The sequence below is a fragment of the Emydura macquarii genome, unplaced genomic scaffold (assembly GCF_026122565.2).
Source record: "Emydura macquarii macquarii isolate MOO-44397 ecotype Brisbane River unplaced genomic scaffold, CSIRO-AGI_Emac_v2 contig_3506, whole genome shotgun sequence".
Taxonomy (NCBI): domain Eukaryota; kingdom Metazoa; phylum Chordata; order Testudines; family Chelidae; genus Emydura; species Emydura macquarii.
In genome coordinates, this window is record NW_027133643.1 from 7,843,518 (window position 1) to 7,870,693 (window position 27,176).

The 27,176-nt window shown below is 39.4% G+C and overlaps 1 protein-coding gene across 8 annotated transcripts in view; it reads right to left on the reverse strand.

Annotated features, from left to right (window-relative positions):
- Positions 1-5,016: 5,016 nt before the first annotated feature.
- The window catches only part of OMA1 (OMA1 zinc metallopeptidase), a 45,536-nt gene continuing 23,376 nt past the window's right edge, over positions 5,017-27,176 (reverse strand). For 3 of the 8 annotated variants that reach the window (XM_067535490.1, XM_067535491.1, XM_067535489.1), the window contains exons 8-9: positions 26,454-26,603; positions 15,336-17,159 (exon numbers count right to left, since the gene is read on the reverse strand). In XM_067535490.1, the coding sequence (XP_067391591.1) occupies positions 16,935-17,159; positions 26,454-26,603 (375 nt within the window). In that variant the 3' untranslated portion in view covers positions 15,336-16,934. The other 5 variants (XR_010917529.1, XM_067535495.1, XM_067535494.1 and 2 more) reach the window with 5 other exon arrangements.

A 27,176-nucleotide genomic window follows, 5' to 3' on the forward strand; every position in this document is an offset into this window, starting at 1 on the left:
ATGGCTCAAGCAGTGCCTCCCATGACTACACGGCTATTTTTAGCAGTGTAATGTCCCCATGCCTCAAACCTGCCAGAGCCTGTCACTGCCACATGTAGCTACACTTCATAGTGTGTGGATACATCCTGCTTTTCATTGTGGCATGTAGCTACATGTACCCTGCATGTTGCCGCCAGTGTAGACAAGGCCTTAGAGAACGGTATTTTTTGTCGCTCTCCTTTTGTTCCTTTGCACCCCATATCTGGGCCTTGATTGGTTGATAGTTATGACCAAGGGTTGTTCAGGTCCAGTTGATCTTCCATCTGAACTGACATCTATTTACAATCCTAAATCTATAGAGTTTTATACCATGCCCATCAACATAGTATCTGATCATCTGAGCCCCCAGTTTCAAGTGGCTTGAATAGTCCTGGTGGAAAAAATAAACGGGATTCTATGGGAGACACCTAATCCTCCTGCCAACAAATAAAAAAGTAAGTGTCTAGGTCCCCCTTCCGCATCGATCGTCGGAGTAGTCAGGTGGGTAAACACCAAAACTCAGAATAAAGCAAAACAAGGAACAATTTATTCAGGGGGCAAATAACAAATGTGAGGGGTCACTTGGGGATTTAACAAGGTGGAGCTTAACTCCAGATTCTTTCCCAACTTAAACCTAAACTACCCAGGCCCAAAGTTAATAAGAACTACTCACGGTCTTTCTTCACCCTCCTGGGGCGTTGCTCACGACTCCCAGGATGATGATCCAGGAACTCAGGATCTGCTGATGGACTCAGGAACCGCTGCAGGTAGGTATGCTGATCTTCTTGTGTGGGGGCTATCCAAGATGTTCTTCCCAGAGGCTTCTCTTCTTCTCCCAGCGACTCCTGCACGTGATGACACCTTGCTGCCTCTAGGGCGGACAGCCCCGAGCTGACTGGCTCGCTACAATTTATAGCGTCCTGTTGCCAGGCAGATCATATTCCTTTCCACCTTACCTTTCCTGCCTTTTTCCCAGAAAGGGCGGGAAACACTGGGAAAGAAGACCTCCAAGATGGAGTCCTAGTTCCTCTTTCGCCATTTCAAAATGGCGATCAGCTTCAACATTTCACTTAATTAACATCATAATTCCCAAACTGAGGATTTTACCCAAGGAATAGGGAACATAACGTTCTCAACCCAACAGTCCTAGATTTGTAGTTTTCTTTGATGTTAAATTTGGATGACTTTTCTCTCCATTGCTTCAAAAATAGAAAAGTAAATGAGCAAAACGGTCTAATGAATGTAGCTTGCTGTTGATAGTTTCTCTGATCTAGTAAAACAGGTTGTAAAGATGAAGTGATAAGATGGACTGGCAGCCAGACACACTGTGTTATAATTGCACTGCTATGAACTCACTTAGCTAGGCTAAGAGGTTGGGATTACAGTGCATAACAGCAAACTAAAGTGAAGTATTTTCAAATCTATTTTATTAACAATATTCATTTTCCTTCTATTTTGCACCCCCTTGGTAATGTAAACCTAATATAAACACACTAGACAGGAGCAGGTAGCCCTGCTGGAAATTCAACATCTCCACCCTCATCCAGCACTGGGATGAGAAGTCAGAAGAACCGAGCCATATGGGTCACTAGTTTTGGATCTGTGGCTTCGCAAAGGACTCTCTCTCTTTCCTCTGTGCAAATGGGTTTCTTGCCCGTTTGAAGATATTGGATTGAGTTCAGTCTTGAATAAGCAGCTGCAACAGTGAACCATGCCTTTGTGACCTTGCTGTTACTCATTAGACTGTTATAGTGAAATGGTGCTAATGGCTTGCACATTGGGCATCAGTGTACTCAGTGAAATTCTCCCACAGAGAGAGTTCCACATGTCATGGGGTAACTGCGCCCAGAGAATCATTATGGGTTTTTGTGTGAGTTAAAGCATTCTTCTTTGGCCGGGGTCTGAGGGAAGAAAAGAGGAACAGGTTGTGAGACTTGTGTAAAGTCCTGGAGATAGAGGTACAAGATAACTACTTTTGGAAATAGGGCAGAGGTATCTCATCTGAGATTTCTGCTTTACAGGGTTGACTGCATGCAGTCTCTTAGGACCTGTGTTCCAAGAAACAACTTGTGAACATTCTGCAAATAAATTATACTACGAAAATATCTGATTCCACATCACCAATTTTTGCTCCAAATGCAAAATGACTTAAAAGGCCCTGATATCTGCTACTGCTTGGCAAAAGAGTAATAATATCAGGGAATAAATACACTCACTCTTAAAAGTTGTATTTGGTCCAGCATTCCACCTCTTCAATAACTTTGGCTGTCAAAAGTATATCAATCACCCCCATATTTTATTCACTACACTAGATGCCTATAGAATACTGATCAGATTCAAGGTCCTTTTTCTCGCCATTAAGACACATAATGACGAGAACAATTCTATCTGTGTGTCAATTATCTCCCTCGACATCTATGTTCCTCAGCAACTGTGAAGCACTATACTTCTAGGATCAAACCTTTGAGAGCAGGAGACGGAAATTTCTCCAGAAATAGCCTGACAGTATGGAACCTACTTCCAATGGAGATCAGCATGAGCACAGATCTCCACTACTTTCATAGCTCACTGTAAAACCTATTCCTTTACTGTAGCTCTTTCAGAACAATGACCAACAAAAGAAGGAAGCTAGAGGAAAAAGTGGGTGTGCCAAAAATAAGTTAAATAAATAAAACAAGCCTACTGCCTTTGTGGAAAGAGGGAACAAACAGAACCCCAAGATACTAGGATATGGTGATGTTCTGTACAGTGTTCAGGTACTGTGGTGATAAGCATGGTACAAATGCCTAGAAAGGTCTGATGGGAAACTAAATATTGTAGTGTAACCCAGTGGTGAATGTGTGTCTGTGCCTGATTCACAGAGAATATAAGTCTGTTACAGCACTAACTAAAGAGCAGTAGCTCAAACTGAAGTAACTCACATATTTAGGGCTAAAGGTCCCCAGTTCAGTCCCCATGTAGTAGCCAGATGGTGGCTGTCACAGTAGCATAAAATGATAAAAGTGTAGCAAGCCCTACAGCTTTCTGCAAACAAATCCAGCCAGAGGATTAGTATGTTGTTACACTGAGTCATCATGTATCTTCCTCTAGCTGAAAGTGTAACATTTAAGTCTCATGAAATATCAAACCTATATGACTGTGATGCAGAACAGCAGTGACGCAGGAATGCGCAAATACTTCATCTTGTATAGAAAATAATAAATGGCATTTAGGGGCACATTAGCTTCTTTGTCAGTGTGTCCTCATAATTAATTTAACCACCACCATTGCAGATGAATGTTCCAGCTCCGTCAAATGAAATAAATCAATGCCCTCTGTGTACTTTTGGGGGGATGTTTTCTTTCCTCGGTGGCTAATTATTGAAGATTGTTCGAAACCCTACTACATGCTTCCTTCCTGCTTACTCAAGCTAAAAATGTCATCTGTGCAGGAGATCATAATCAGCTGATACTGACAAGTAGAAGAGAAGCATGAAAGAGAGAAGAAAATAGTTTATGGGAGGAAGAAAAAGAGCTGTAACTACTGGAAGTTTTGCCAGTGATTTCAATGGCAGCAGAATGGCATCCCAGAGAACAAAAATTGGACCTTGCTGTCTCAAGATTTTGTTGAGTTAAATTTCCCTGGTAAAGGGGAAGTACAAACCAATGTAACCTCATTTGTATGGCTGATATCTGAATAGGACGACATAGCAGCTGAGCATGCAACATAAAGGTGACTGTAGACAACACGGGCTCCAGCTATTTACCTGAGTTTTAAACTGCTTTAAAGATTATGTGCTAATCTGTTTAAGTATCTTCAGCAAATAGAGAGCTTCTCTCCAGCCTTACAGTGTGGAGTAGTTTCTCCTTTCCCATAGTGATTTCTGAAACCTACATGGCATCAGCCCAGTCACTCCAAATATCAAGCGCAACTCCCTCCTGCTGAGCCTTGCCTTTCACTTAATAAACACATCAAATCAAATAAAAAAGCAGTGAGAACTAAACACAAACATCATGAAATGTGAACAGAGCAACCTAATTTCATTTAATACTGTACCAGCTGGGGTGGCAGCCTTAAGGGATTTCCTTTCCCCCAGGTGCCTGCTTTCTCTTGTATGGGATAAGGAGCATGCAGTGGACAGGGAAGTAAAAAGTTCTTTGAAACATCTCTGCCTCTGCTTTGTTAATTCTTTCCCCACCTCAGTGATGCATCAGTCGAATGTCTGATAAGTACACCCGTTTTCTTGGGCACCAGTTACCACAGTACTGGGTGCCTCACAGTCTTTAATGTATTTATCCTCACAACCATCCTGTGAGGTAGGGAAATACTATTATCTTTATTTTATAGAAGGGGAACTGAGGCACGGCAAGGCTGAATGACTTGCGCAAGGTCAGAATGGAAGACTGGGACAGAGCAGGGAATTGACTCTAGAACCCTGTCCAGGGGGGCATCCTCTCCTTCAGCAAGCAAACAGGATAATTGCCAGATTTATGCAATTTATTTGAAGGAGAAAGCCTATGAGCTAAGAAACAGAAACATGTCCTGCACTAGACTGAAAGGGCCAGAATTTTCCAAAGAAATTCCAAATTTTCCAGCTTCCATTTACGCACCTAAAATGAAATGGTCAGATTTTCAAAGGGGCTCAGGACCCATCGGTTCCCACTGAAGATATTGGGAGCCACTGGTTACTAAAACCTATTGAAAATCTGGCCTTAATCGCCTTGGAGCATAGACCCTGCCTTATATGTGGTATACAGGGACAAGCACACTGTCAGCACTCAATAAAAACAAAAACTCCTGGTCCCATGCATTTTCCTTCTTTTGTGGGCTAATAAAGGAGGAGATTTGCAACAGGGGCTCAGCCTGGCTATTACAAATGCAGGTGCAATGGTGCATGCCTAACTTTTCGCACGTGCAACTTTCTGTATGGTCAGTGGCTCCTCCCTGAACATTTGTGACAACAGAAGGTGAGACTAGATGGCTGACAGCCTCCTGCAAGGATTCCTGGTGTCAGAGGGAGGAATGGCTAACAGTTGTCTTTCCTGCAACAGAGCCAGAGGGAACTCACCCAGCTCACAGCCACCATTTTTCAAGTTTACTCTAATGAGAGAGCCTCTCCATTAAACCCACTTAACAGTGAAAAGGAAAATCGTTTTGGTAATTTAACAAAGCCAGACTAAAAATGAAGGTGTTACAATGCATCTATTACAAAACAGGCCGAGGCAGCCAAACTGCCATTGTGTGGTTCACAAATCATGCTGCTGCAACTCTGCTAGATGATTCCTTCATCATTTATTCTGCACACGTATGGAATAAATCTGAGGACAATATATTCCAGGCAGGAATAAAGAGCTTTGGTTCTCTGGAGTCTAAATATCCAATATAGATCAATGTTGCTAGAGGGAAAAAGAGAGAAATTTAATTACCTCAAGCATTAGCTTGAATACAGGGAGTGGTGGGGGGAGGAAGTGTTTGGACAGGGGCAGAGGTCGTCTAAATGCCAGTGTTATTTGTACGAGACTATCTGATAAAGAGGAAACAGGATCCAACATGAACAGGAAAGTATATTCTTAAAGTTTGGAAAGGATAATGCTGTTGAGTACTGGGTTGAATTGAGTCCTACATGCACGTCCTAGAAATTAGAGAGCAAAGGCATTGAAAGATTCCATTTCTGTGGCAAATAGTTGCATCCTTCATGGTCCCTTGGGTTCACCTCTAGAGCCATTATAAAAAGGTTGGGAGGAGAGGCGGCTGAGTATTTGCAGCTATGAAATATCACCCATGAAACATATGCAAGAATTTTGGAGCCTGTTGGAAGATTTCCAAACTTGTCAGGTGCTTAGCACATTTAGCAGCTGCCAGTAGCTTTTGCTGCTGCCATATGTTGCTTGTGCCCTCCTCTCACACCGATTTGAGGATGGTGAAAGGCTGCCTTTCCTGCCCTGTTTCTTTGGTATTCAATGAATATTCTACATGTGATTATAGAGGAGGTCAACGGGATGAGAACACGATAGAATTACAGCTGCCCTGACCATGCTGTCAAGTGTACACGAGTGCCATCTAATGAGCAGGAGAGACTAGAAAACCTTTCACTTCTATGGTGGAATGTACCAAATACTTTATGGAAAACTGTTTTTAACCCCTCTGTTTAAAAAAAAAAAAAAGAAAAGAAAGAAGTCAAACTTTGTCCAATATATTCATGCCCTTAAATTTCTCTTCCCAGTGAAAACTTAAGAGTCAGTAAAAGCTGAGAAGAAAGTGGGTAGGTCAAGAAATACAGCAGAGTTTGTAGTTTGGGGCATGTTTTGGGATCTATCAGTGAAAATGCTGTCAGCCACAACTATTATGGCGATAATCAGTCAAATAGGAATTTAGCTCGCCAACAGGTGCAATTGGTAAGGAAAAACAACACATAATTTTACATTTGTTTATGGCTCTCTGATCCCTAACTATAAAAATAATGGATGGAAGAGAATTATACAGTCAATTATATTGCACTCAAGAAATTAGTATTTATAATTATCAACCAAAATACTTTGTTGTTTGGGTATGTTTAGTTAACAGCCTGACTACAGTCAATATATTTTAATTTGATCAACTTTAACAACCTGAAAGAAAAGATTCAGGAAGGGATTTTTAGATAGTCGATAGGAGACTAACTCATGAATAGAGACTGCAAGAATTCACCCTGTGTTTAAAAAAAATAAACACTGCACACATTTATTTTGGATGTGTATGCTCCAGTTATTGTACCATTGACTGTTCCTGAATTCTCTCTAATGGGTAAATGCTGTACATGGGTGCTGTGGTGTGAAGAGACATCATGTACCGTGTGCTAATGAAGCCATAATACCTGTGGAGAAAATTACATCTGAAACATCAAATTAGTGGGGACTGAACATCTCAGAGGTTTAATAACAGGTTATGAAGTCTTTCACCTCTAAGTCACAGGCTCAATTTCAGCTTAGGTTGGTAGCTATAATGAATTTGCGCACTGCAGACAACAGATAATTTATATATATATTTTCTCATAGGTACTTCCTTAGGGGGTCAGGCTGAGAACCCAGTCCTTCGAATGGCAAGGAGATTGGCCTCTATCCAGTGTAGCTATCCGTGACACAGCCAGGAATAGCATGAGACTCAAATAGATTGAGCGGCTGGCTGCAATACGTCCAGCAAGGGACACCAGAGACTCATGCCTGTAGCACAAGAAGAGTTGTCTTGAGGCTTTTTCTTGAATCAGGTCCCAAAAATCATGAGTGTTTCTTTTAAATAATGATTGGGGGGGGGGGGGTGTTATTAGCCTTCTGGTTTCTGAGTCTTTAGGGTACACTTCCTTCGTCTCTTCCCGCTTTTCTCTGCAAGAATGAGGGCTAAAAACTTATTTCTTCAAAATGAAAGCTGAGATTTTCATGAAGTTACTGGATTCTAGCTGGGGCTTTAAGTAAAATACCAAATATCTGTGACTTGTGATAAAATTTGCAAGGGTTGGCACGACCTTTCCTTCACAGGCAATATGTTACAGAGTGGGTGAAAGTCATTACCTTCTGATGGCGCTTCAGTAACGTATGTGTCACAAGATAGTGGCCTCATCCACTTCTCATTGTTCAAGGAACCACATCATGAAAAATAAACCCAACCACACACAGGAACACCTTCCCTTTTTGTCAATTTTAGCAAAGGCCGATGGCTGAATGAGGATGGAGACCAAACTAACCACTCACGCTCAGGAGTGGTCCCTCCAGCCCAGCACTGAGGCACAACAGGGGGCAGCACGGAGAACCCTGGACAGCTGTTGGCCATACTGTAGCTACTTAGTGGCCAGAACATTGGTATGGTGTCATGCCAGCCTTTTTCCCAAGCACATTTAAAACTAACAGCCGCAAAGCCGTTTACGGCTGATTGAGTGCGGCCAGGTTAGATGAAAAATGGAAGGTAAAAGACTTTTACGGAATGACATTCAAGGATTAAAATGTTTTTGTACTATGTTTGATAAACCATCACAATGAATCAAGATGACATTTATCTCCAGAAAGAACTGGTTAAAATTATCTTTGACATGAGGACATTGGCAACTGTACAAGCTTAATGACCCAAACATTTATTTGCTGGAACAACAGATGAGCATTGGGTGAGCAGTAAAATTGAAGATTATTTTTAAAAAGTCTTCACACAATTTAAAGGCATATTGACTAACTCAAGCATTCTGTTACTAGTTTTTGACTGCACGCTTGCAATACGAACACTTTTTAAAAGGTGTCAACATAATTATCAGAGCCCAGGAAGAAAAAAACTGCATGAACGAGGCCACCAACACATAATAGGACCATTTCCCTTAGCAACTTGCATTCCTGTTACATGCATTCTCCACAGAACGCAGATGGAGAGAAGATGAAATGGTAAAATCAACAGCTGGGCTCTTCACAAACGCTTCATTACCCAGGATAGGTGATCAGATTCAGAAAATCACTAAGCCCCTCCCCAGCTTGTGACACTCTGGGCCCAAAATTCAGACTATGCCCCTACAGATCCCATCCCGTCAACTCAGCTGGAGTTATGGGCACTCAGCACCTCCCACAACAAGGCTCAAAGTTGTCTCAAGATTCAATAACTGAGGTACCACTTTTTAATCAAAACAACAAGAGTCCTGTGGTACCTTAAAGACTAACAAACTTATTTGGGCAGAAGCTTTCATGGGCAGAAACCCACTTCATCAAAAGCTATGCCCAAATACATTTATTAATCTTTAAGGTGCCACAGAACTCTCGTTGCTTTGCTGAAAACAGACTAACACAGCTACCACTCTGGAACTTTTTAACCAATGACCACTTTTTAAAATGTTGGCCTTAATCTCTCTGTCAGAGTTCAAAGATAACACTTAATTGCCTTTACAAAGGGCTTTGATATGTACACAGTGCCATATTCTCAGCTGTGAGGAAGCCACTTTGCACCACACCACTGGCAGATTCAGTTACTGGTTTAGGGGATGTGACTGGAGCAAAAGGTGGTATTGCTAGGTCTTCACTATAACCTGCTCATCTCCAGATGATTTCGTAGCTCCTTGGAGCCAATAACAACCAGTGAAATTTAGAGCAGCATCTGTAAATTCTGCTGAGGATAAAGGAATAGGGGAGCACCCAAAGTAAGCTTTCCGTTGCCCTTACCCTTCCTGAGCTGTGCCGCGCTCTACACAGCCTGAAAAATACAATGCAAATACAATGCATTATCATCAATGGTGACTTTATCAGAGTTCTGCATTTGCAGTCAGGTTTTCAGTTATGTATATTTTTCTTTTCAATTAATGTGAAGTGAGGTGGAATTGGACTTTGCAAAAGAAAAAAAAAAAAAAAGAGAGAGCAAGACTTACACTGGTTTTCAAACCATAAATGTTAAATATTTTCAGCAGAACATCTCTGTTTATAGAGCTGAATGGAAAATGGAAGTACGTTTTGCAAAATAAATTTTCCATTTTCCGATTTTTTGACCAAAAAACCCAGAACTGAACTTTTTTAAAACTAAAAACCAAAGACAGCTCACATGAATCCTTAGTCCCACAATTTACATAATTGACAAAATACCTTCAATGCTGCTGAGTGAATGAATCACCATAAAACCAGGTTAATTTTAGCTCCTTTGTAAGTAGTGGAAGACTGTATGTGGGAGGGGGAAGGGGAATCAAAGTTGACAAATGGAAAAGAACATGATTAGTAGAGACATATTTTGTATTGAAGGATCTAAGACAGTTTTGAGGAGCGGAAAGAGGAAAAATAATTTAAAACAAAGAAAGGAGTACACCTTTAATGAACTTCCTTTTGTTTACATTTTGAGGCTATCGGGTTTTAAATTAGGATTGTTCAGTTCAGAAGAGAAAAGACCTTTTCAATCACAACATTTAGACTGCGGAGATATAGGGCAGAGATCATAGTGTCAGGATTTAAAGAACTTCCATACAAGTTTGAACAAATTGGCATTTGTAATTCTTTGTCAATACTTACTATTTCATTAAACTATTTTTTGCCCCATTCCTTGTAGCAAAGGCACCATTAGTCGGCAGAAATTCTTGTCAATTCCCGCCACATCTCTACAATGCGGTGAGGCTTTTGTTTTTAAAATGTATATTAAATCAAAATGCAAAATTATTTAAATACAGCAAACTCTCTTTTCTCTTCCACCAACTACTGTACACTAAACAGACACACCAGCTTGTGCTGTGACCCAGACTGCCCCAGCAGAAATATACAGACAGCATTTGTGAAGCAGGCACAGCCAGAATGGAAAAAATTCCGATGCAGCTCAGAATTCTAAATGAAATTTTAAATATGTACTAGTACTTACACTACAATATTTATTTCCTAAATGACATTACCAGGTCCTTTCTAAACAGTGATTAGGGCAGATAGATAACCTTCTCAAAGACCACTAACGTGGTTTTTACTGACAATGAGATTATTATGATTCTACTATTCAAACATACTAGGTTTTGAAATGAAAAACGTAGTACTCTAGCCATTAAATATTACTTAAGACATACAGTAAATGTTTAATTCTGAGTACAGGGGCAGGGAGGAAAAAATTCTCTCTATAAACAAGATACACTTTTGAGGTTTGACAGCCCTTTCTCCTCAGTAGCCAAACCACACACGCAGGTACACAATGAAAGAATCCCCCATTCAACAAGCATTATAAAATAGATCAGTGCTCTTTGCTGTAATAATCCATGTTTAAAAACAGAATAGGTGTGCAGTAAACAGCTTGTTTATCACATTGTACAATAGAATTCTTCCTTACAGCAGCAAGTACTGTTATGCCACAATAAACAACATACCTTCCGGAAGCACAGAAGGATAGTTACATCATACTAATTCCTAGACATTTAAAGCCTTTAGTTAGAAAACCAAAACCAATGCATTGTATACCCTACAGAGTTTTATGCCCAGGGATCTCAAGAGGCTTTACAAACAGCATAGTGCCACCACTGCAGACAGGGAAGTACTGCCATTTTACAGATGGGGAAACAGAGGCAGAGAGAGGTTAAAGCTAAAAATTTTGGAGTGACTTCTGATTCTTTGTGCCGCCTTGGATTTTGGTTGCCCAATTTGATATCCTTAAGGCCTGATTTTCTAGAAGTATTGAGCACATGAACTTCCCATGAAGCTCTGAGTGCTAAGAACCTTTTATAAATCAGGCCCCATTTCTCTCAAATTGGGCCCCCAAGAACTGAGGCACACAAAATCAGAAGCTACTTTTAAAAAAAATTGGGCTTAAATTATTTGCTCTAGGTCTCAGAAGTCTGTGGCAGTGCTCACTCTCTGCTTAACCACAAGACCATCCTTCCTTTCGGTGGATGTATGCTCATTAAAGATAGCATTTCAACAGCGCTGAAAACAGAAGTCTTCCCCTAGTTACAGAAAAGGTACAGTATAGGCAGCAGTATGCAAGGTTCCTTACCACACATCAATACACTTCCACCCTTTTCTGGAGAAGCCACTTTAGGTGACGGGGAGGGAGACTGAGTTTCCAAGTCATGGTCTGCCTGCCAAGAATCCCAACAGGGTGTCAGCTGCAATTGGAGTTTGGGTGATGTGGTCTTTCTTGCATTAGAAATCAGACTGAGGCAAACCACTCATCTCAGATGTTTTTAGGGGAAAACTGTTAAAAAAATTAAAATTAAATTAAAATTAAACTGATTTTAAAAAGGCAGATTTAGAAATAGTACAAGAAAATGCAAGGCCACTTTCGACAACTCTTCTGTGCCCTTGTTTTGCTGTTGCTAAGATTCCATGCAACACCTTCTCATGAAGCATGCCAGAGTATCTATGCTGCATATTGAAAATGTATTAACAGTTTTGCATTACACTCTAATGTAGATTTTCAAAACACAAAAATTCAGTTATGGTTCCCACCACAGCTATAATTTGGCCACACCATGTGCATATTAGGGAACTGTGCGCTTCAGTAATGCAAAATCCTGCATTGTTTGTATGAACTTCATTTTATGCCTTCATATATGTACAACATAGCCAAGTTAGGCTTGCTGTGGGTATCATGATTTTGAATTGCCTGACTTCTGTGTTTAGCATCTCAACCACAGCACCAATAGACTTTTAGGATCTGTTTCTTTAGTGGAGTTAGGCAGAGAGGAAAAAACAATGAGGCCTTCAGAGACTCGTCAGGGTACACTGAAGGTAATGAACAGTTGAGGATTATTCAGGGTTTGTGCAGATAACTGAGTATATTATTAACCAAATATGCACACTTCCAAACCTCTGCAGGAGCACCTACCAGTGGATCACGTGCTATACATGTACAATATGTAGTTTTCAAATAGCTATCACCTTAATTTGTTTAAAAGAAAATGTGATTTTAGAAACAGAGGCATTATGGTCAAGTGTTCAGAGGTGGGGATTGACTCAGACCTCCTGGGCTCTATTCCCAGCTTTCCCACTGATCTGCTGCGTAGCCTTTGTAAAGTCACTTTATCTTACTATGCCCCAGTTTCTCCACCTAAAAAATAAGTACAGAGTTCACCCATGAAGGTGTTGTGTGAGTCTAATTAATATTTGTGATGTGCTTTGAGTGATCTAGAAATGCCAATTAGTAGCCCTTGCTAAATCCATGCCACATGATGTTTAAGAAAAAAGAAATATGGATTAGAAAACAAAAAATGATGTCTTTTTCATTAGAAAAACATCTGAATAGAATTTTACCAATTCTTCCTCTCTCCACCAAGAAAATCCTGTGAACTGAGAGTATGCATAAGAAATTTCAGCACATTGAGAATTCAAGACAGTTAAGTATCTGAAAATGGGGGATTATACTAGAAATGCCTTTTCAACCCTAAGTATTGCCATAGAAATGCAACACTACAGAAGAGCTTCAGGAGGACAGACAGTAAAATAATTTGAGCTTGCAAGAGTTTGTTTCTCTTTTTAATGACTCCAAACAGTTTCAAAACAAAATACATTTTTAACAGTACTTTGCTTTGGTTTCTCAGCAAATATTTCACATCAAAATATTCAAAAAACGCATTATTTTAAAATAAGACGCAAAACATGGCAAAATAAGAAGTTACAAGAAGCCATTTTTATTATAAGACTGCCTTGTGTGCATGTCTCCTGCTTGTCAAATTTCTCAACACTCCTGGTAAGGTAAATACATAATAAATTTAGTACTGTGTACACTGTGGACTTAATCTTTCCATAAGAAGCTGTGAAGCACAGCATGCAGCACTGGCAGTAGAAGGTAGAAACATTTTTACCAATCTGTCTTAATTTTACATGCTATACTCTCCCTCTTGTGATGCCATTCATCTTTCAGTACTGAATTCCTTCCACTTCAATTCCAACTTTTCTTTCATTCACTGGAGTCCACTAAACTATCCAATTGCAGGTTTCAATACAAGGGTTTCACAGCTAGTTAGAAGTTGGTAATTGCAATATTTTTTCCAAGTGGAAGTATATTTTAAAATGAACTCCACAAGGATTGAGAATGTTTACAGTTTCTTTAACAAATAAATGGGCCAGGGTAGATTTTGCTCAAGGCTCTCAGACCTTCAGAAAATAACATCTTTAAATTTAATCTATTTCTGTATGGGCAAGAAAGTATTTTTAAATATTTAAACAAAAATTCTGTAGGGGTTTAGGCAAATGCAGTGTATAGGTTTTAGAAAGCACTTAAGACACATGAGGCTAACAAGAGGCAAACTCAGGGTTTGGATATCCAATTCTTTCTGCAAAAATGAAAGAAGAAATCTTTTAAAAACACTTGATAAAGTACTTGACATAGGATCAATGTGCAAAATACAGATCTAGATTTTGAACACCTCAAATTCAGAGGTTGTTTAAGTCTGGAGATTTGGTTCAGGCTCATCTTTATATGATAAGGAAGGCATTTATACACAGGAATTCAAAGAACTCTTACTTATTAAATACCAATATTTGTATCTCAAGCGTTCACTAACATAACACTTAGGCCACCTAAAATGGACTGATAAAGTAGAAATATGGTATTTCTGTAGTTTATTTACATACATTTATATTTAAAAATGCATGAACTCTATAAAAAGGCTTTCTAGCTTCTCTCTAGTCTTCCCTGCATAAAATCATGTTGCATGTCAACCAGGAGGACTGGATAACAAAACAAGCTTTGACACTGGGCTGGGAGGGACAGAGAAGCATTGGGGTCTCAGCTATACAGTTTAAACTATAAAATCCACAGGGAAATCTAAATGGTGTGTTTTTCTGTTTACCTCCGGGTGACAATGTCCAAATGCCTTAACACATTGCTGAACGTCTGTTACATAAACTCCTGTCACTAGGAATAAAAATAATGGATGGATGGATAATGGTCAGGCCAGACTGGCCGCCCGTTGCCAGTGGCATCTTTCACACCAATTTAAAAATAGCTTGCAAGTAGTATGCAGTTAATCTAAATATATATAACCTGGCCTGGACAACATCAGCACATTGCGAATACAGCCCCTTGCCCCTCAAACACAGATGCTGGATGGCTTGAAGGACCCAGGCCTTTGGTTTAAGTCAGGAAATGAACTACTGTTCGGAAACTCTTTTCCAGACTCTGCCTACAACCAATGCTGAATAGTCTTTTAAAAAAAAATTGCATTCAAAGGAAATTTAAAGTAAAAGAAATTGTGCTTTGTATGGGTACATTCTAAAATGTCACAGTTCTCCCCTTTATAATAAACAGGATGATTCAAATTCTATCTGTACCATGAGGTGATGCACATTATCAAACACCCTAATAAAATCCTGCAGCTTTCCCCCCACCACATATGAAAGAATGGCCATACTGGGTCAGACCAATGGTCCATCTAACCTAATATCCTATCTTCTGATACAATGCCAGATGCTTCAGAGGGAATGAACAGAACAGTTAATCATCAAGTGATCCATCCATCCCGTCGCCAATTCCCACTTTCTGGCAAACCGAGGCTAGGGACACTTCAGAGCATGGTTTTGCATCCCTGTCCATTCTGGATAATAGCCATTGATGGACTTATCCTCCATGAACTTATCGAGTTTTTTTTAACCGTTATAACCCTGTGTCTGGGCCTTCACAATATCCTCTGGCAAAGAGTTCCACAGGTTGACGCTGCGTTGTCAAAAGAAATACTTGCTTTTGTTCATTTTAAACCTGCTGCCTATAAATTTCATTTGATAACCCCTAGTTCTTGCATTATGAGGAGTAAATAACACTTCCTTATTTACTTCCTCTGCACCAATCATGATTTTATACACCTCTATCATATCCCCCATTAGTCATCTCTTTTCCAAGATGAAAAGTCCCAGTTCTATTCATCTCTCTTCAGAAAGTATCAGTGATTTTCTTCTTGAACTTTAATTAAAAAACTGATCCCAAAACAATGCATAGTTAGATAATACAAACATTTCAACCAGTAAAAGAAAGGGATTTCTTCCTCTTTTGTTCACTGTATCATTTTTTTTACTCCAGTAAAACTAGCACACAATATTTTCATGAATTGGAAAGCAAGAGCATATCAACCAGCTGAAAATAAACATGATGTGCTGGCTGTGCTACACGGAAGGCCTAGCTAAAGGGAGGAAAGGTTGGTCCATCATGAAAGGACAAAGAATAAAATAATTCTGTAGCAGGGAGCTTCTTGGAGTGGGGATTCTTTGCTGCTTCAAAGCCTGCTAGTTCAACTCCCAGGTTGGTGGGGAAAGAAAGGAGTGGCGGCTCCCCAAACTTATAGGAGAGTTGAAGGTGCAGAGAAATCTTCTGCCTTCCAGTTACACAAACCCCGATGAGGTGCTCCTAAAATCAAGTTTGGCATTAGGGATGCCCAACCAGGTGTGTCAGTGGGGGGAAGGAGGTCACATCCCTCAATTCAATCTGAGAAGTTCACTGTACAATGCGGGAGAGGCGTATTTCCCAAGCTCCATTTTGGAAGTGTTTCCTTTACGTTTCCTTCTTTACCTGACTGACTCCAACCAATGCCTTGCACTGGGAACTGCACTCATCATTCATCCCATCGCCAGCAACTCCAAGTCCTCATCTCTGCAGTAAGAGAGACAGACTTGGGAGACAGACTTCTCAACTGGCATGAGAGGGCAGTTTCCTGAGAAATAAACTTTCAAAATAGGGTGCAGCTGCTGCAGCTGTGCAGCCTAGAAATTTCATAGGGTTTGACTACCTAATGTATTTATAGAGTGCCTATCACTAATAGTCAAGCACTGATCTGTCCAGATCAGCTGCCACTGAAGCAAATCTGGCTTTTGAACAAGCATCTTGATTGTTTAAAGACACCATTTAAAGTGATCCCTTGCAAAATATCCCAGCACTACAAGTCACAGTTCTTATCCACTGATTTTTAAAAGGAAAAAGATTGCCTTGTACATTTTCTGACTTAACTTTTAAATACAGCTCTGCACAACCCTTTTGGATTGCTTAGAAGTGAAATGCTGAATCAACCTGTATTCTGAAGTGTGTTTAGACGATATTTAATAAGAAAAATTCAAGCAGAAAGCTATCCAATTAGGTGGATGTATGTCCAGCCCACTGGCCATTTTATTGCTTCTCTGCTTTACTGCTATTTGTGTAAATGGATTGTACAGAGATTTTTGCCCCCCTGCAAAAGTGATTTATATTTAGCATTCCTTATTGAATAAAAGTATTTGTGTCTACTCCAATATATTGCTCTCTACATGTGGGGAGAGTTCCTCATTGCACCAAGTGGGAGATCATCACAAGTTTGGGAACACAGAATATTTATGGCTTGATCTACTTTGTGATACAGAGAGAGAAAGCTTTCCTCAATGGATTTTAGGCACCATAGAGATAGAAATATGATTTGTAGCTGTCTGCCAATTTTATCATCCCAAAAGGATCAAAAGGCTTTCAGGAAAAATCTGTTCAGTGAACTGTTTATAAAGATATTCAAGCGAATGTTTTCCCCTTCAGTTTACTGGTTCCTTTTTAACTGCAAAAGTTACTGGAATCTCTTCCTCCTTTTGAACAGAAGAAAAGTCCACTTTTGGCTTTGCATGACTATGCTCAGTAGCATTCTGGCCTTCTTGATCCTTAGATGCTTCCAGAAGATGCTTCATGTTAAGTCTGAAAATGAGACGAGGGTCTGATCCAGGAAGAGAGGGGCAATTGCAGCTCTCTCTTATTTTAAGCGCCTACGAAAACAAACAGAAGAAATCAAATCAGCTTACTAAAATAGCGTTCTAGGTAAAAACAATTTAGGAGTTTGCATTTTAGTGCATGACAGTCAGTCCCTTAGCTTTCCAATATGAATTATATCTGCTATTTATATGTTGGTAACTTCAGTATTAGGTCTATATACGCGTTATCTGACAATTTATCATGGAAACCAAGATCTCCTGGGGACAAAAGAAGCCATTAATATAATAAAAGATCCTGTTCTAAGGAGAACGTTTTCTCAGTCAGCTTCATGAAGAGTGGATATTTCAAGAGGGATGGTATCATGATGTTAAATATATATAGTATGAAGATGTGACATTATATGATTAAAATATGATCATGCATATCTTTGTTGCTACCACTGTTATATAACTGCAACAAATCTTATACAAAGTGTGTCATGTAAGGTATCAATGGAAAAGTGATGATTTGCTGAGCATGATTATCCTGTTTATATGCATGTATCATCTTTGTATCTGAAGTTATAAATATGACTATCCTTTTTTCAAAATGTGTTTTCTCCTGGGATAACACAGTTTGTATACAGTCTAGCCAGCCAACTGTGAATGAACTATGCAAGTTGATGGTCCATTAAAGGATACTTAGCTTTCATAATAGGCCATAGAAGGAGTTTGTCCCCATCCGGTGAGCTTTCCTGTAGACATTTTAGCCAGAATATGGATAATGGCTGCTCCTATGACTCAACAAAGCATGCAAGGGCATGTGACTTGCTCGTGTGACCCTGGACTCCATCTTCTGCTTGTAAATTACCACGAGCTAAGACAGAAAGCAACCATACACATGGCAGAAGGTATATAAGGCCCTGGAAACATCTCCATTTTGTCTTCATTTCCTGCTTCATTTCTCTGGACAGGATTTCTAACAAGAAAGTTCTAAACAAGAATTGATGATCTCCAAGCTGTTTGGGTAATTTCCAGAGAGACTTTGTAAATTAGCAGTTTATTTCACCACTGTAACAAACCTGATCCTAAAAGAACTTTGCAACTCAGCATAACATCTCTACTATGAAACTGACCTATGGACTTTATTCTCATCTATATGTACAATGATCTTTTAACTAATATTCTCTTTCTTTTTTAAAAATAATAAATATGAGTTTAGTTAATAAGCATTGGCTATAAGAGTGTATTTAAGTAGGATCTGAAATATTCATTGACCCGGTTGGTAATGTGCCTGATCCTTTAGGATTGGTAGATTTTTTTTTTTTTTTTTTTTTTACATATGATAGACAAAGATTTTCAGTAATCTCCATCATATTTGACTTGACTGTCTGGGTGGAAGCCAGAGTCTGGATAGCTGTAAGGAAACTGTGTTTTTGGCTTCTAGATAAACAGTAAAGTGAACAGAAGCTGCTTGTTGCTATCTTGATGAATCATATTTTTCAAAATAACCACCAGTACTGGGGGTCTGCCTGCCCCATTCTTAGCAGTTTTGCCCTAATTAAGCAAATTCAGCTTGGCTCCCCTAGAGGCCAACTTCACAGAAGTCCGTCAATGATTTCTGTTTGTTCATTCAACCACCTCTTACCAAGAGGTGCATGTACATTTAGAAGACTATAAACAGAAGAGGGATAATGAACTTGATCACATATATTGTACTATGGAAATAACTGTATAGGGATATCTACCTAATAGATGAGAGAAAATTATCAATGCCGTGATGGACATTAACTCCCAAACACCAAGCTTAAGAAAGCCCTTCTTCCCTTCAAGAGTCTCTTGGATGGAACTTAGAATTCCAAATTATTCTCATGAAGACTGCCCCAAAATATAAAGTTTTATATCTTGCTTAACTGAAAAGTTCTTACTGTGAGATCAAGCCTGAGTTAGCTCTGCTTATCACAGCGTTAATCTAGCTAAATTTCATTCTTAATTTTTATTATGCAGTGTAATTTCATTCCAGACAGAAGTGTTCCTTACTTTAAAGAATTGGGGATTGCTGGTACAGACCGCTGCTTGTGGAACAAGCATTTTGGATGCTTCCAAGACAGAACCTGGCTTTGCTCCTCAAGAGCAGCAGAAGGAGGACAAAAGTAATAAACTTGCTTTATACTTATAGCGCTTTCCATCAATCTCAAATAACTTTACAAAAAGGTGGGCAAGATGGGAAAGTGGAGGCACAGAATAGTGAAATGAATGCTCAAGGTCACCTAAGTCCCCAGCACAGCCAAGAACAGAATCAAAGTCTTCTGACACCCAATGCTGAGATCTAGCCCATAGAAGATGCTGCCTTTTAGGCTGTCTGCCAAAGGTAAGGAACTGCTAGATACCTCTTCTCAAAAGGTGCAGTAAGGAAACTGGCATAAGCCAATATGGACAGAGGGAGAGCTACTAGTCCTAAAGGATGGAATACCTGGTATTTGTTTTTAAATAAGCTAAATATATCCTAACAAGTCCTCACAAACAGACACTGTGTTTTATAGGTAGCAATGGAAACACACAAAACTCCAGTAATTTAACAAAACAATAAGTCATACATAATACATTCTAATATTTAGTACTGACCATTATCATGGCTACTTTCATATCTGCTATTAAATGCATCTTAGCCTCACTGAAAGAAAGAAGAACACATACTTTGTGGCAAAATGACCACCCAGTTGCATTTTTAATCCTTGTATCACAAAGTTCATTCCCTATATGTTTTATTCCATTCATCCTAATTCTCTTCCTAACCTGATGTTTGAGAAAAGTTCTTGTCAGAGTTTCTTTGAGTTATTTACAGTTAAATGCTGCCCTAACCATTGGCGTGATGGGGTTATGGGAGAAACTACAGAAAACAGTAGCTCAAACCACTGGTGCAGGATGGTTTAGACCCAGAGTGAGAGAAGAGGGGGACCACAGAGTGGAGTTCACACTCTAACTCCTTTAAAAAAAAAGGGGGGGGGGAAGAAAATAATTCACCCTTGACTTATGTATGCTACAGACTAGAATGGACACACTCACTTTTGCAATGTGAAGTATATGTGAACACGGCAGCCTGCCCTCCTCCCTCACCTTCCTTGTTCAGTAGGTAATGCTGCCCTGCTGCTAACAGAGTGAGCAAGTGCTGAATTAGACGATTCCTTATATACTTACCTCAATTTGAAATTCATTCAGATCCATTCAATAGAGGCAGTACGTACAGACCACATCTGCATTTTTTAAGACAGAAGAACAGTCCAACCTAATAGCTCCTTCCTGAGCTTCTGAAACTATTTTTTTTAATGAAAATCCTTTTAGTGCAATAAACTGATATCTCTTAAACTGGCTTAAAAACAAATGGAATTTAATAGCTACAAAGGGCCTTTGGAAAAAGGCAAGTTCCAGAGACATGAGGAGTGTTTCTCATCTGTGCTATCTGATAGTTTCTGGTTGAAAAGTGGTGTTTGAATCTCCACAAATACTACATTGGGCTTGGGTCTGTATAGATTCCTCTCAGTTATATATTTTTACTTAATAAAAAAAGTTAAGTTCAACCTCTGTTGTTTTGCAAACTAATCATCCAAATATTCACCAAATTTTACTATAACTATCAACCCAATTCTGATTCAGTGACCAATCAGTTTCAAAACTGATACTTATAAGGACAGACTAAGAGTTTTCTCTTGTTCTCTTGCAGAACATAAGCTGCTACAAGACTGCATTAATGTCAAGCAGCATTATTCAAGGCAAGTAGAAATATAAAGATTTAGGTTGTATCTTGAAAAGGGCAACGTAATCCTCTTTTAAATTAATTCAGCAGTTTTAAATCTCTGGTTTTCTTGACTATGTAATGTCCATCTTCCTTCCTTGAGTTCCCTTATCTGAAATATTGGAGTCACAACATAAAGAGTTACATGCAATAACTCTGGGGTAACAATTCTTACCCTGTGGAGGACTCTACTTTCTTATTATACAAAGCAGTTGGAGGAAGCTTGAAATGCCTAATTAAAACACACTGATTCATAGTCCATAAAAAACAAAATGAAGTCTACTGTTACGACAGTTGAAAGGCTATATTTAGCATGGGCCTTCCCATTACAGACAAAGCTAAATCCACATTCCAGTCAGTGAGTGATTTTTGTAATGATTTTGCATGTGGATGTTTGTCCTTGGCACAGCGGATTCAGTTCTATTTAGTGCGTGCTCTTTCCTTAGCTCAGTTGGCTCTTGCTATTTTCTTAGTGCCAATAATGTACTCAACGTGGCAGAATCATTAAGATGCCATTACTTGTTCAAGAAGCCTACACGTATTCTTTTGGAACATAAAGCATCCCAACACGTACCTTCAGTATCACTATCGTAACGTCAATTCCAGTAATTTGGGATTGCTCAAGAAACTCCATTTCCACCATCCGATCCAGCTAATTTAGTTGTAAGGATAATGCACAGACATTCCTAATTAGATGCATACAATTTACCAAGTTAAGGACATATTTCACAGCCTGGTTATACTAAAGAATCCAGACAAAACCAAGGCAATATCACCAGGTTAAATCTTTAATGGAGTACGTAGATTAAGTTTGGTTTGCAGGCACATTACTACTGTCTTTTTCAGGCTCATATTAAGACAAAAGCACTGCACTGCAGAAGAGACACTGTTAACAGTGAAGATCACCTTGTATGTGTATTGACACAGAGTGTGGTCACTAAGTAATATTTCCATCACAAGATCTCTGACTTTGGCTTGTAAATGGCAAAGGCGGAGCAGATTTCTACTAAAATATAGCCTTGGTCACCTACAAACAGCAACGTGCATAGGGTGGAGACCTGCTTGTACCATTGCTTAATACCTCACCCACTCCTCTCACTCACATACACCAAAAATGAATGTGGCACAGATGGCTGTATGTAGGCCTGGGAAAGAGGATGGATTTTATCCCTCCCTAATATATATATACTTCACTGCTGTCCCTGTTTCTGGGCTTACTGCACCTGACACTCCCATCTCTGGCCTCTTTGAATGCACCCCTCACAGGTCTCTGGCCATCACCTCTCTTGGGAGGGAATCACACCATACTCTCACTTGCAGATCTGCCCTTGGGTTGCAGTCCGCCCCCCCATCAACAGTGATTACCTCAGAAGGCATGACTAACGCACTGCAATTCTGTGACAGTGGTACCCCGTAACCTGACAGCTTTTTTAATGCAAAGTATTATTTATTAGAACAAATGCATTTCAGAGAAAACCAGTTCTTAAAACAATCAGATTGTACACATGTCTAGCTGACTAGGTATCTAACCATCTTCTACATGGGGATCCTGGTAGGTCTAAGTCTCCTACAGACCACCAAGACCTCTGGGATTCAGCTAGCATGGTTCATTCCCTTAGCTCAAACTATTCTCTCCCCCAACCTCAGGGAGAGAGTTCTTTAAGAGCCATTCAGTCCTTCTGATCATCCCCAACTCTCCACCATCCCTTTTCCCCAAGACCAAATCACTTTTTAGCTGTCTACAGCCCTGAGATCTGTTAGGTTATGTTTACATAGCCTGGTAAGTGAGCCTCCCAGCCTGGGTCAACAGTTTCAGGCCAGTGGGGCTCTCCTAGTGCTCTAAAAACAGCTGTGCAGACAGCGCTTTGAAGTTGCAGCTTGCGAGAGGGGGGCTTGAGATCACAAGCTGCAACATTAAAGTGCTGCCCACAGCTATAGTCTGAGTCTGTTGACCCAGCTGGGAAGCTTGTTTCTGTGGGCTGTGTAGACATACCCCTAGTTCCTAGCCTTGGCAAAAAAAGCATTTAACTTATTGGAGGCAGAATGTAAGATCTACCAAACTGGACAGCTTTGCCCATTATTTTTCAAGTGTGGGCGGCGGGGGGAATGTCCTTTTCTGAGGTCACTTTTCTTCTTGGCAACAGTCCTCCTGGAATGAAAGCAGTCTAGGCGCATAGTAAATATTCCATTACCCCACTGTAATACAGTCTCTCTCAATAACTATATTACATATCTGTAAATTTAGGTTATTACATAGCAGCTCCATGACTTGTCACAACCATCTGTAAAAGGAAAGCTGCAGGAAAAGATACGTCCAAGTTGCTTTAGTATTTTCATCATAGATTGAAAGATTTTGACCAGCAATTGGATAAGATGACATTCCAGGGGAAGGAGGTGAAAGAAAATAACTTTTCTAATATGTTTTCTAAAACTATCATTTCTCACAAAATAGCACTCTTATAACATCTTATTCGTTCTGGGCCTGAAGTGGACACTCATCATGTGCACGCGCCAGGCCTAAGTATCATCTCTCTCTCTTTAGTTCTGAAAATGTTACTATCAAATTTGTGAACTTCTTGAAATTTAGAGGCTAATTCAACTATACTAGCTAGTAAAATATCTGCCTGTACTACATATCATAGAAAAAATGAAATTCTGAAAAATGAATAGTGCTTTTATATTATATATACAGGGCTTGTACGTATTTTCTTGTACTTCAGGTTTACCATTATGTTCAAATTATGTTTGCTATTGTTGAGAACCCTATATAATTACAAATACATAAGCATGAATCATTTATTCATTACAACTCTGATTTTACTAAACTCATAAGATTGAGAAGAGGGAATGAAAAAAAAAAAAAAAAGAACTTGCACAAAGAATTATAGATCCCTCAAAGAGATTGTTATATATACACGGACTGTGGGCAGCATTGCAGCTCAAACAGAGGACAAATATAATGGATTTTAGGCAAGTTGGTCACCAAACTATAGAACACTGAGGTTTGTGCTGCAGAATCAAGCTTTCAATTTTATTATTTGGATATTTAAAGTTAATAGTAAATAAAATACCAGCTCTAGACTCTGAATATATCTATTTGGAGTTTTACATTTCAGATCCAATTTTCATGTTGGGTTATGGCACTACTTCTCTATTTCTCTCAACTCCCCACTCATAATAGTATAAGCAGCCATCATGGACTGATCAGAACTTGCTCTTGAGCAAGACCAGATTACATACACTCAAAATCATGTGAAGGTATTTTGAAATGGTTATATCAACCTTTAGACATTTAATAGAATATGCATCGGTTCTCCAATTTTCCACATAAGCATTCTAGTTACCATAACAATTTATGTTAACGATTAGCTTATGTACGATTAGCTTATATTTTTAGGTAGAGAAAAAACTATAATACATTTTCTGAAAGAACCTGAAATTCTCCGAGCCCTGTACACCTTGGCCTTGTGAACACTAATGCTTGGTGTATGCATAATACTGAAGATATCTTAGGGACACCTATAGTATGAGAATGCTACAACAAGAAGCTGTTGCTGGTAAAAACAACTGATTGCTTCAGTAGATGAGGACTGAAAGCAACATTCCCATTTTTCTTCTAGCTCCTCATACCTGTTCTCTAGGTTGGGGAGAAAGGCAGCAGGTCACAACACACTCAATCACTATCTCTCCTTATAATTATTTCTAGCTGTTGCACATCAGCTCCACTTCTCCACTGAACTCCAATTGAGGACACAAAGCCTTTACGCCTGCTTACCCACCTCACTCCAAGCATGTTTGAGGTGAAATGCAAATTCTGTTCCTCTTCCTCAAATATCATTGGGGGGGAGGTGACTTCAAGACTTCCCCCACCCAACCTGCCTGACAGCTGCTCTTGCCAGGGGCTGAGGAAAGAAGGAAGTGTTGTTCCATCTGGTAAACTACAAGAGATCAAGCAATGATAATAAAACAAACACCAACTCTCTCCAAGGGCATAAGGAAACATTTTTTGCTCTCGGATTTTATATCCTGCACCAGACCAAGCAACCATTCACTACTGGCCTACCAGCGAGCTGGTACTTGTATAAAAATCATGGTCTCTATTCCTTTGTTACTGAACTAACTATAACAAAGGCTCCAAAACTACTGTACACATCTTCATTTTCCACTTCAGCCACTGTAATAGATTGTATAACCTTCATATTAAAATCTGCTCACAACTTAAATAAAGATCACAGTTATTTTGGTGAAGCAGAAGGTTTCTTGCTTACGTTATTTCGAAAAGAAGCTGTCTACATATTCTTCAGTCTCCCACCCGCAACTGCTATTTTGGTTTATGACATCATTTACTTTCCCCAATTGAATGAAAGTTTTCTCTTTTTGAAACTTCTATGAAAACTAAGTATTTTTATGATCCGCATGCTAATAAATCTCCAACAGTCAAGAGCTTGGCAGCAGGGAAAGATTGCAAGTGATGGTTGGCTAGGAGTACAAAATATGCAGCAACCACTTGTTTTGGGATGAAGAAGTAAGTTTCAAAAAGCAGCTCATTTTGTTGGAAAAAGAGAAGTTGTGACTGGAATAGATTTGCTGCTGTGAAGGGTAACAGCAGATAGAGAAAGCCTTTACTTATCTTTAAAAAATGGCCTATGTAATTATCTATATTACATTTCTGGAGAAAAGGGACACTGATTGATAAAAGAACACAAGCCTAGATTACTCAAAACAGAACTGTTTTCAAATACAGTGCTAACACCTGGGTAATGTGGGCTGTCTGCTTCAGCCACCAGTGACTAGGTAATTGAGCAAATTAAGAAGATCCGCAAGAGTTACCTAGTTGGCATTCCTATTAGAGGACATTTGAAAGAAAGAACAAAAAGCAGACTCCAGATGGATGGGCAATTGTTAGAATTAGCTCCATTTCCTTAGAGTGAGGTAGAAATAGCTCTCTAATGGGATGGAACAGTTAAAGAGAACAGAAAACAAAAGCAGGCTGTGAAATCTACAGAGCCCCATCATTACTACAGCTATTAAGAAACCTTTTACTGGGGATATGACATCCCTCTTAGGCAAAACTGTTCATGGTATGTTCGGGTCCACTTCAGTGAGAGAAAATGGGGAAGCATGGCTTACTCTGCATGATAATCTAGGAATTGTAGCCAAAAGAAGTGGAAACAAGGGAACTTAGTGTCCCAACCCGACCTCTGGTTTCCAGCACAGATTCAAGATGTCACAGGAGATCTATGTTACTTTATCAAGCCTGTATTTATTAAAGGGAAAAGCCATTAACAAAACAAAAATCTTAAATCTTAATCAAAATGTACATTTCATCTAAAGATAGCTGGGAAGCCTACAGAATAATTACACTTTACCTATGCTGCTTTAATTTTTCTTCACCTAATGGAAGTCCTGAGCAGGTTAATATTTTATAATGGAATGTTTCTGCAAGGAAAAAGGGCAAGATAAATGTGATGCTATGAAATTAGCTCATAAATCAACACTAAACTATAGTTCTAACAACCTTCTGCAGAGAGGGGGAAAAAAAGAGAGAGATACTTCTTTCAATATTCTCTGCTAACCTCTGGTATAAGCCGGTCCAAGTGTTCAGCTCTGTTTTCATGAGAAGGGTGTGTGGAGAGCCATTCTGGTAATTTACGCTGCCCTTGAATGGTCTCTGCTAATTCCATCTGCTGCCAAAATACAGTGCTTGCTCTTACGTCCACACAAGCCTAAAAGTAAAAAGGAAATATCACTGTACTGTAATTCTCAAAAAAGACATTTTAAATTAGAATTCTCCAAAGCTGCATCACTCACATGAACATAAACATAAGAACGATCACACTGGGTTAGACCAGTGCTCCATCTAGCCCAGTATCTTGTCTTCCAACAGTGGCCAATGCCAGATGCTTCAGAGGGAATGAACAGAACAGGCAATCACCAAGTGATCCATCTTCTGTCATCCACTTCCAGCTCCCGGCTAAAGACACTCAGAGCATGAGATTGCATCCCTGACCATCTTGGCTAATAGCCACTGATGGACCTATCCTCCATGAAATTATTTAATTCGTTTTTGAATCCTGTTATAGTTTTGGCCTTCGCAATATCCTCTGGCAAAAAGTTCCAAAGGTAGACTGGGCATTGTGTGAAAAGTACTTCCTTTTGTTTGTTTTAAACCTGCTGCCTATTAATTTCATTGGGTGACCCTTGGTTCTTGTGTTATGTAAACAAGTAAACAACACTTCCTTATTCACTTTGTCCACATCAGTCATGATTTTATAGACCTCTACTATATCACCACTTTA